The sequence below is a fragment of the Myxocyprinus asiaticus genome, chromosome 31, assembly GCF_019703515.2.
Source record: "Myxocyprinus asiaticus isolate MX2 ecotype Aquarium Trade chromosome 31, UBuf_Myxa_2, whole genome shotgun sequence".
NCBI lineage: Eukaryota > Metazoa > Chordata > Actinopteri > Cypriniformes > Catostomidae > Myxocyprinus > Myxocyprinus asiaticus.
In genome coordinates this window covers 11,153,601-11,164,255 of record NC_059374.1, presented here as the reverse complement: position 1 = coordinate 11,164,255, position 10,655 = coordinate 11,153,601, and the positions used below count along the sequence as shown (strand labels likewise).

Here is a 10,655-nt window from a genome sequence, read left to right as displayed (position 1 = left end):
CAGATACTCTGGAAGAGGTGATTACTGCTTTTGGAAAAAGTCATGAGGCATCAGCGTATTACTCCCTGCTAATTCAGAGTCTGGGGGATGGAGCTTTAACCTCTATCAAGAGATTATGGGAGAAAGATTTAAACTTGGTATTGGAGGAGGGAGTGTGGGCTAGGATTCTAAAAAACATCAAGTCTGCATCTAGAGGTGCAAGGGTGCGCCTTATGCAATTCAATATTTTACATAGATTCTATTGGACCCCCTCTAGACTGTATAGGCTTGGTCTTAAAGACACACCCACCTGCTGGTGATGTCAGTCAGAAGATGGAGACACAACCCATGTCTGTTGGGGGTGTGTTAAGATCCAAGAATTTAGGTTGATGATTCAGAGTTTTATGTGTGATGTATTGGGCACTCAAATTTTATTTTGTCCCAGACTCTGTATTTTAGGCAGTGGGGCTGTTATCAATATAGAGAATAAGTTCATAAAAAATTGGGTCCTGACCAGCATCATGATCGCCAGACTGATAGTTTCAAGGGGATGGAAGTCAGCTGGAGCACCCCCATTTCAGGAGTGGTGATCGGAGATAGGGAGGGGGGCAGCTTTTGAAGAGGGGTCATCCAGAAGACTGGGGAATTTAGACTTGTTTGTGGGGAAATGGGGCAAATATCTGGCATTTTTGGAGGACTTTTGGGGAGGGACAGTGGAGAGAGAGGTGTAGTGGTTAGTGTGTGTGATTATTATTATTTTTTATTTATTTTTTTGTTTGTGTGTCTATAATCATGTGACCACTGTGGTGTTGTTGGGGGTCGGGTTGGGAATGGGGGGGTTAATATTGGGGGTTAAGTATTGATTCTGTTTGTATATAGTTTGCTTTTCTTTGTTTAACAGATGAATCAATAATAAAAAATAAAAAAGTTAATCATAAAAAACATCTTTGTGCACAGAAATAATTTAATTTTTTTTATTGTGGGATAATTCCATGACTGCCATCTATTATTTTGAATGGTGTGGAAAAGCAACTTTAATAAATAAATGGATGGCTTAAATTAATCACAAACAGTGGCAATTCATTTGTTCTCCGTGCACTTGTTGATGTGCATGAAACGAGATATTTGTGTTGGTACTCCTGGAAGTGTCATGTTTGCAGCATCAGCTCTATATGCCGTTAAGATCAATCCATAACAATGTACAATAAATTGGCTTTCAAGGATGTATACCGTTATCATGATTAACACAGGCTAAGTACTGGGGTAAATTCTGTCATGTGACACTACATTTTTGTGTTAATGGCAATTTTTTCAACAAAAAGTGTTTTCAAACCAGTTTATCGTGACATTTGAAGTATCGACATAGAGTTTATGCACTAGAGTTAAACGGAAAAATATTATGTCGACACTTGTGAAATTGTAGCTATAATTTGCATTTTCGTCAGCTTTATTTTGATGCGCTAAAACTTTAAAATCTTTGAGATGTTTCTACACTTTGATTGGAGTCCACCTGTGGCAAATTCAATTGATTGGACATGATTTGGAAAGGCACACACCTGTCTATATAAGGTCTAACAGCTGTAAATGTATATCAGAGCAAAAACCAAGCCATGAGGTCAAAGGAACTGCCTGCAGAGCTCAGAGACAGGATTATGTCAAAGCACAGATCTGGGGAAGGCTACAAAAACATTTTGGCTGCATTGAAGGTTACCAAGAGCACTGTGGCCTCCATAATTCTTAAATGGAAGAAGTTTGGAACAACCAGGACTGGGGGACTGGTCAGTGTTGAAGGAAAGCTGAACACAGCAAAATACAGAGATATCCTTAAAGAAAACCTGGTCCAGAGCATTCAAGACCTCAGACTGGGCTGAAGGTTCACCTTCCAACAGGACAATGGCCCTAAGAACACAGCCAAGACTATGCAAGAGTGGCTTAGGGACAACTCTGTGAATGTCCTTGAGTGGCCCAGCCAGAGCCCAGACTTGAACCCAATCGAACATCTCTGGAGACACCTGAAAATGGCTTTCCACCGATGATCCCCATCCAACCTGACAGAGCTTGAGAGGATCTGCAGAGAAGAATGGCAGAAAATCCCCAAATCCAGGTGTGCAAAGCTTGTCGCATCATACTCAAAAAGACTTGAGTCTGTAATCGCGTCTAAAGGTGCTTCAACTAAGTAGTGAGTTAAGGGTCTGAATACTTATGCCAATGTGATATTTCAGTTTTTTCCTTCTAATTAATTTGCAAAGTTATCAAAAATATGGTTTTTGCTTTTTCATTATGGGGTATGGAGTGTAGATTGATAAAAAAAATAAATAAATAAAAAAAATCATTTAAATCATTTTAGCATAAGGCTGCAACATTAAAATGTGAGAAAAAATTAAGGGGTCTGAATACTTTCTGAATCCACTGTATATAAGTATTAATGTTATACAGCACATTGCAGCTACATAATCCCCTTACTTCAAACAAACAGAACTACAAATTATTATTTTTTTCACCCTAAAATGAAGTATTCAGATTAAAAAAAGATTAGAACAATCATTTTGGAAAAAAAAATTTTTATGATTGTATCAAACATGTAACTATCTTACATCAGATTTTTGTTACAGAGGGATATTGTAACAAGTAGATCATTTCAGAGCTAGAAAATGAAATGAATTTAAAAATAGAGCTCTAAAGATATTGACTGTCTATGGCAATCTCTTTCATTTGGATTCTAAGTTTCATAAACTGTTCAAAGAGGTAAATTAAATATTATTATTTAACATAATATATATACAGCACTGGAAAAAAATATAAGACCGCTCCAAATTTTTCTTAAATCTGCATCTCAACATGTATGGCGGCCATTCCATTCCAGTGTCTGTTGAATTCCAACACAAGTACACCTCATTCTACTTAATAAGGTACTGATTAGGTGATCACCTGAACCAAATCGTATTTAACAAATAAAAGTATAAAAACCACTGCTGTGGTTATCACTATCCTCTTGCAACAGGACCAGCTGGATGGCAAAAACAGTGCTAGTAGTACCTCAAAATTAATTGGAATAAAAAAATAACTACTGACCATACCATAAGAGTTGAAAAGAAAAGATTTCAGTGAGGAAAAGAAGGGTTCAGTTCTGGCTTTACTGGCAGAGGGATACAGTGAGTGTCAGGTTGCTTCCATCCTTAAAATTTCAAAGACGACGATTCATAAGAACAAGATCAAGCAGCAGACATTGGAGACAACAAAGCTACAGGCCGGCAGAGGGCGAAAACGACTCTCCGGGATGACAGCCAACTCATTCTAATGTCACTCAACAACCGTAGGATGACATCAAGTGACCTACAAAAAGAATGGCAAACGGCAGCTAGGGTGAAGTGCATGGTGAGGATGATTCGTAAAAGGCTCCAAGGGGCAGAGCTGAAGTCATGCAATGCTAGAAAAAAGCCCTTCATTAATGAGAAGCAAACAAGAGCCAGGCTGAGGTTTGGAAAAGACCATAATGATTGGACCATAGAGGACTGGAATAAGGTCATCTTCTCTGAAGAGTCCAGTTTTCAGCTTTGCCCAACACCTGGTTGTCTAATGGTTAGATGGAGACCTGGAGAGGCCTACAAGCCACACTGTCTCGCACCCACTGTGAGATTTGGTGGAGGATCAGTGATGATCTGGGGGTGCTTCAGCAAGGCTGGAATTGGGCAGATTCGTCTTTGTGAAGGACGCATGAATCAAGCCACGTACAAGGTTATCCTGGAAGAAAACTTGCTTCCTTCTGCTCTGACAATGTTTACCAACTCTGAGGATTGTTTTTTCCAGCAGGACAATGCTCCATGCCACACAGCCAGGTCAATCAAGGTGTGGATGGAGGACCACCGGATCAAGACCATGTCATGGCCAGCCCAATCTCCAGACGTGAACCTCATTGAAAATCTCTGGAATGTGATCAAGAGGAAGATGGATGGTCGCAAGCCATCAAACGAAGCCGAGCTACTTGAATGTGCCAAGAGTGGCATAAAGTCACCCAACAGCAATGTGAAAGACTGTTGGAGAGCATGCCAAGACGCATGAAAGCTGTGACTGAAAATCAGTGTTATTCCACCAAATATTGATTTCTGAACTCTTCCTAATTTAAAACATTAGTAGTGTGCTGTTTAAAAATAAATATGAACTTGTTTTCTTTGCATTATTCGAGGTCTGAAAACACTGCATCTTTTTTGTTATTTTGACCAGTTGTCATTTTCTGCAAATAAATGCTTTAAATTACTATTTTTATTTGGAAATTAGGAGAAATATTGTCAGTACTTTATAAAATAAAACAAAAATGTTCGTTTTACTCAAACACATACCTATAAATAGTAAATTCAGAGAAATTGATCATTTTGCAGTGGTCTCTTAATTTTTACCAGAGATGTGTGTGTGTGTGTGTGTGTATATAAATATACAGGTATTTATAAATATTTTATTATAATTTTGTTTTAAACTGTCCCACATTCTAAATAGAAATGCTCTTCCAACAGAATATAGGTAAAATATCTATCAAACATTTTTCAAAACACAGACTGCATCAATTTCCGCATCAAATTCCACAGCAAAGGTTTGGTGTATAATTATAATGGTCATTACACTTGAGTTACAGCTCAGCATTCACATTGTGCCTGCAACAATTGAATAATGCTCTGGGGACCTAGCTCAGAGTTTTCTAAGGATTCACAAATTTTCACATTTAATACAAAAAACACAGATAATAAATAAAATTCTGCTTCATTTTCACTTTTGCATTGACTTTGCAGTTAAATACAAACATGTTGATTGTCACAGAACCAGAAACCACGAAATGGTGCATAGATGTCAACAAACAAAATAGCATTCATCAATGACCGTGACCCTGTAATGTGGTTAAAAGAAGTTTGGGTGATACACTGTTAGTATGCCAGATAAATGAACAAATCTTTGTGAGATCCTTGATGATTACTAACATTACCTTGGAAGCTGTGTAATTCAGGAAAATCAAAGGCATTTAGAACAGTAAACAGTAATGAGAAAGTATTTTTTAAAGAAGTTTTTTGGTAAATGATGTTTCTGACTATTCAGAAGAACATTTTAGGGTTTGGGTTTTTTAGAACCTTTGGGTTTGTTATCAAAATGACAAAAAACCTGTCACATATTTGTTTAATATTGCTCCTAGGTTCTTGTTTTGCTTTGCAAACATTTAAAAATGTAATTCAGAGAACAGTTTAAAGTCATGCTGCCAAAATTTGTATTTGAGGATGGTTTATGAGATTTACTACATATATTGTGGCACCATGATTACATAGGCAATTACATAGACAATTAATTAACGGCATAAAATATATTGTTATATTGTTTAAAATATGTTGTATGGTGCCTTAAAGGTAATGTGTGTAATTTTTTCAGATGTTTTGCAAGCTAAATGTCAAAAGATAAGTATAATAAGCCATTTGCAAGTTTGATTTCTCCTCTGTGGCACATTCAATACATTGCTGTCTTTGTTCGAGCGACCAGTTCAACATACTTACATTGGTTAAAGGGATAGTTTACCCAAAAAAGAAAATTCAGTCATAGTTTGCTCACCACTTTCTTTCATTTTCTTAACACAAAGGGAGAAATTGTGAAAAAAAATTTGTTCTCAGTGATGTCATACAATGACAGTTTTTAGTGACTACCTCTTCAAACTTCAAAAGAATGCAAAAATATAATTCAGTAGTTTAATAAATTATCCCATGAGACTCATGATTGTTATGAAAGCATACGATAAGGTTTGGTGAGAAACAAACTAAATCTAATGTATTATTTAGTGATAAGGCATGAGAGCAACAGTTCATGCAGCCCCCTTGCAACGTTGGGGCGTTCAATCGAAAACTCATTTTGTTTATCTAAAAACAGGTCCTCTACAGCACAAAAGAACACAACACAGCTGCACAAAAACCAGAGAACAGAACTTACTAAACATGTCTCAAGAGTTTGTAGTCAAAGAATTGATGCATTTCTATGCCCAGTCTTATTTTTTGGAAAGTTTTTGGACCAATGCCAATTCAAAGTGGACGGAGTTACCCGCGTGATGCTGAAAATAGAAAACAAGTGATCAATAGAATGTACCATCGCTCGTCACTGCCGGTTAGGACAAAAACTCTGATTAACATGGAAAATAGTAGAGTTGGGGTACTCGAGTTTGGACTCGGACTTGAGCCTTTGGGACACAGGAGTCCATGACATTTGTGATGCAATGAAATATAAAAATAAATAAATAACAAAACAGAAATTAATGAACACATCTCTGTCTAAACTTCATGTTACGAGATTAATTAAATTTTTTATGTACTTTTTATTTTACATTTTTATTTTATTTTATTTTTATTGTAAACCACCGGGTAACTTATGCATGTCTCTTTTTAGCCTACATCTCTGACTCAAAATTATTATTTTCCATGTTTTTGCAATTAAAGAAGAGCTCAATGAAATTTTCTTTGGTTGGTATTTAAAGATTTCAGACTGATTGCAGACCAACGCAGCTGCCGCTCAAGCAAATGTACATTTTTTATTTTTTTTATCTTCTCCAGCAGCAGCTGCGAGACGCACATGGACACATCAGGGATTTAGGTACATGAGCAGCACGCAGAACTGCCCTGCATTATGCGATTTCCTGCAATTTAACTAGAAAATCATGTCCGTGACGACATGGCCCTAATATGATCAGTGGGCTTTTCCAGTGTTTTTGGATGTCGCATTTGCAGTCAAATCGTGAGACATAACTTCTCAGCAAGTGCTAATTACTACTGTGTTGATTAATTTATATATACTGTATTTTCCCAAAAAAGTCTCAGTATAGACTATTATCAAGGGATTAATTAGGGATAATTTTAAATAAAACTAAATTAAATTGAATTGAAAATGAAGTAGAAATAAAACTAAATTAAAATTCAAAACATAATAACCTTGGTTGTAATGACTAATGCAGCTTTCACCCTCTTTAGTCTATGTTTAAGTGGAGGGGAAAATGCAACAAATAATTGAAATGTCAACAGAACGCAATAAGAATTGTGTTGAAAGACATTTTTGTCTTCACACACCTAAAGCATATGCTCTCATTCTGAATCCACTTTAAAGTTTGTTCAGCAGGATACCAATCATAAAATACATATATATAAGTCAGCAGAGGTGTTTTAGTTTCATAGTTATTTTAGTTACTTAGTTTATATTGACAAACTGTTTTTCTTAGTTGTGAAGTTTAAAATAAGCTTAAAATATTGATGTTGAGTTTACAGTTACAATTTTAATTCAGATTCATGAAAAGATTCATTCGGACTCTACTCGAGTCCAGACTCGGCCCCTTTTGGACTCGGACTCAACTCTGTTGTTGCTATCGCTGTAAAGGACCTGTTTTTAGATAAACAAAACGAGTTTCCGCTTGAATGCCCCAATGTTGCGAAGGGGGTTTGTGTGAACTGTTGCTCTCGTGTCCTATCACTAAATAATACATTAGATTAGGTTTAAACTGCCATTGTATGACATCCCTTTAGAAGGGAGAAATTGTGTTAAGAAAAAGAAAGAAAGTTATACAGAGTTATAACAACACAGGTGTGAGTAAACAATGAATGAATTTTCATTTTTGGATGAACTATCCCTAACCAACGAAATGAGTCAGGGAGAGGACAATCTGGGTCTGTTTCAAAACTTAGTGAGCTGCCTCGTTGCCTCCTGTCTACATAGGCAGCTGTCCATGTGAAAAACTGTTCTGGTGGATTGTGAGGACCCTGTGCAGGCTGCGATGTGAAAGTGCACTATGATTGACAGGCAGAAAGTCTTCTGATTAACTAAACAAAAGATCTGATTGCATCCCGCGGACATCTTTTCGCCGCTGTTTAATGAGCCTAGGGCTATTACAGAGACAGGTGTGGTATTTCATGGCACCTTTTTTAGTGATATCTGACTGGTAATAAGGACGTTTTCTGCAGGTCATTTAATAAAAAAATCATTTACAGCACCTTTAACGAACATATTGACTTATGCTAAACTCAAGAAAATCCACCTCTGCTTAGCACATAAACTTTTAAGCAAATTTTTTGTTTATGCACATATCAAGCGTTTCCATTAAAGTTTCCTTAAAAAGGTGCACTCAGTAATTTTTTAAAAATGTTATCTTGGACATACACTGACACCTAGCGGCTTGGATGCAGCATTATTCAAATACACCAGTTTTCAGTTATCGATGCCACTGTAGAAATCCGCAATACAAAGTCAACCAGCATTAATTTAATCCCTGAGTGACAGTGTCTAATAAGAGGGCGGTTGCTGAGAATAAGTGAGCAGTAATTGGCTGGCCATGTGATTCTAACATGGCAGCTCCAATGAGGGGACTCTCTCCATGTAGAATAAAACAGCATTTATAAGGCTATTGTTATGACTGGAGTCTTCATCACATGTGAGTGGTCATGATATTATACATATTTTTCAAAATTACAATTAATTTGTTTAGAAATAAAACTTTTTAAATGAGGAAAAAAATACTGAGTGCACATTTAAGTGCAAATTTAAAATTTGCATACAAATTGTTGGATGAAAACTCAGTAATAGTTAAATCTGAAGCAAGGTTGCACTGATGGGTGCACTATGTGGAGACCAGCTCATAACACAGTTGCACCCTAAAGAGTGGAGACAGCTTTCTGAGTTCTTTCTTTTACAAGAACAGTAGCCACTACTAACAGAATGATCACTATTTAATAGTGTAGAGGGAATGCCAAGGTAGACCAGAACAGAATTCATATGTCTGTAGCTCAACTGGTACAGCATGGTGTTAACAACACCCAAGCCATGGGTTTGATTCCCAAGCAACGCACGTATAGTTAAAATGTGTAGCTTGTACTTTGGATGAAAGCATCTGCCAAATATGTAATGTTACTTTGTCTGTTGGTCCCAAAACTACTGCATCTAAGCTGTCTTTTCTTATAAAAAGCATGCAAAAGCTGGGCATCTATATACTTGTACTTTAAGTTCTGTCCAGGTTTCTGTCCAGTGTGGGAAAACCTGGCTTGGGCCTGCACAAAAAGCAATGATTCTTTTTGAGGGAACAAACCGCCCTCTGCTTTGGCATTCTCTGCCTAGCCCTCTCTAGGCATGAAAGTCTCGACAGTACTCTCTTTCTCCATCTTTTCTTCCACTTGTCTATCTCTCAGCACTGATCTTGTAGCGGAGAACAAAGTATGCAATCAGACGGAGTGACACAAAGAAGATGCCTAGCACAATGAAGTCCAGGTAGAGCTTTGCATCTTCAACGTCCAGCTCTTTCAAAATGGCTTCTGACTTCTGGAAGTGGCATGTCTCATCTTTATCGCAGTGCAGGTCCTCACGATCTAGCCCATAGATGGACAAAATGACTCCTTCAAAACCATACCTAAAAATCAGAAGACAAGTGGCTTAGAAGGGGACCACTTGACATATTGGATGCTTTGGTATATTGGTTTGGTATATTTACTTTACAGACAACATGAAACAACATTCTCAAAGCATTTAACATCCATAACGTGACATATTTCACTGTGAAACAGAATCTTCAGATAAATAATGGAGGGTTGGATTTTATCCATCGGAATTTGATTGGAAACTTGATTAATTATGGAAAAAGAAATGCTGACAGGGTTATTAGGATGCTGTCTCACCCTGAAGGGGTGTATTTTGTGATAATGTCCAGCTGACTGTACATTATCCCACTTATTTCATGGCTACCTACCAAATAATTAAATAAATTGACATGAAATATTGATTTGCGTTGAAATGTTGTTATTATGTGAGAAGAAAGAGATTATGTGGTCTATAGAAATTCCACCTCCTGTTTGGATTGGAGTTCAGTTGGTTTACTTTGAGAAAATGACTGTCTGACTGCTCATCCTGCTTATTAAAAGACTATTTGCCAAACAAATTAATAAATGGACAAGAAACATTGGTTAAATTAGTTTATTCGCTTACTTGTAGTAATCACAGAGTGATACAAGAAGTAGGAAATATATCTTGCAATACCCGGATAACCAGTCCGAACCAGTCACTTAATCCACTAATGTGCTGTTGGTATTCAGAAATATCAGACCGCTAGATGATGCGATTGACCAAAGAGAATCAAGTATTCTAGAGAGCCGTATAATAATATTGGTTAGTATTATTTTTAAATCAGAAGACAAGTTGTTGCGGAGAACATTATTAGTGTTCCTTTAATTTTTCTGTAGCCTAACCTGTAAAGCATAGCGCTAGCAACCCCAATGTTGTAGGTTATGATGCCTTCATGTGCTATCGGAATTATCCTACTTCCTACTTCTGAGGGGTAATTACGCCTAAATCGCGTTCAAGTGCTTTGTTGTCGAAAAGAACAGGAAACATGGATGATGCCAGGTTCAGTCATACATATCTCTTTAGGAACTTTTATTTTGACAACATAATACATATTACTAATTTAGCTTGCTGATGATAATTAAATTTTGGACAAATACAAGCCATTTTCATGGTGTCAAAATGAACAACTTGCATCAAATGGATGCTGATATGCATAAATGAATGTTTACGATCAAAACGGCAAGCACTAAGAATTAGTTGTTTTAGAAAAATGAATAAACTACAGAAACCGTACTCTCCTCCGCAATGTTGAAAGTTGACGACTCCTCCCAACTTGGAAACACAGG

General features: G+C 36.9%; 1 protein-coding gene across 1 annotated transcript in view; it reads right to left on the bottom strand.

Moving 5' to 3' along the window:
* Nucleotides 1–4,415: 4,415 nt before the first annotated feature.
* LOC127421991 (ATP-binding cassette sub-family G member 1-like) overlaps nt 4,416–10,655 on the bottom strand; it is a 45,575-nt gene continuing 39,335 nt past the window's right edge. Inside the window, exon 15 of the mRNA XM_051665284.1 lies at nt 4,416–9,379. Within this exon, the coding sequence (XP_051521244.1) occupies nt 9,151–9,379 (229 nt within the window). The 3' untranslated portion in view covers nt 4,416–9,150. The remainder of the gene's footprint in view (nt 9,380–10,655) is intronic.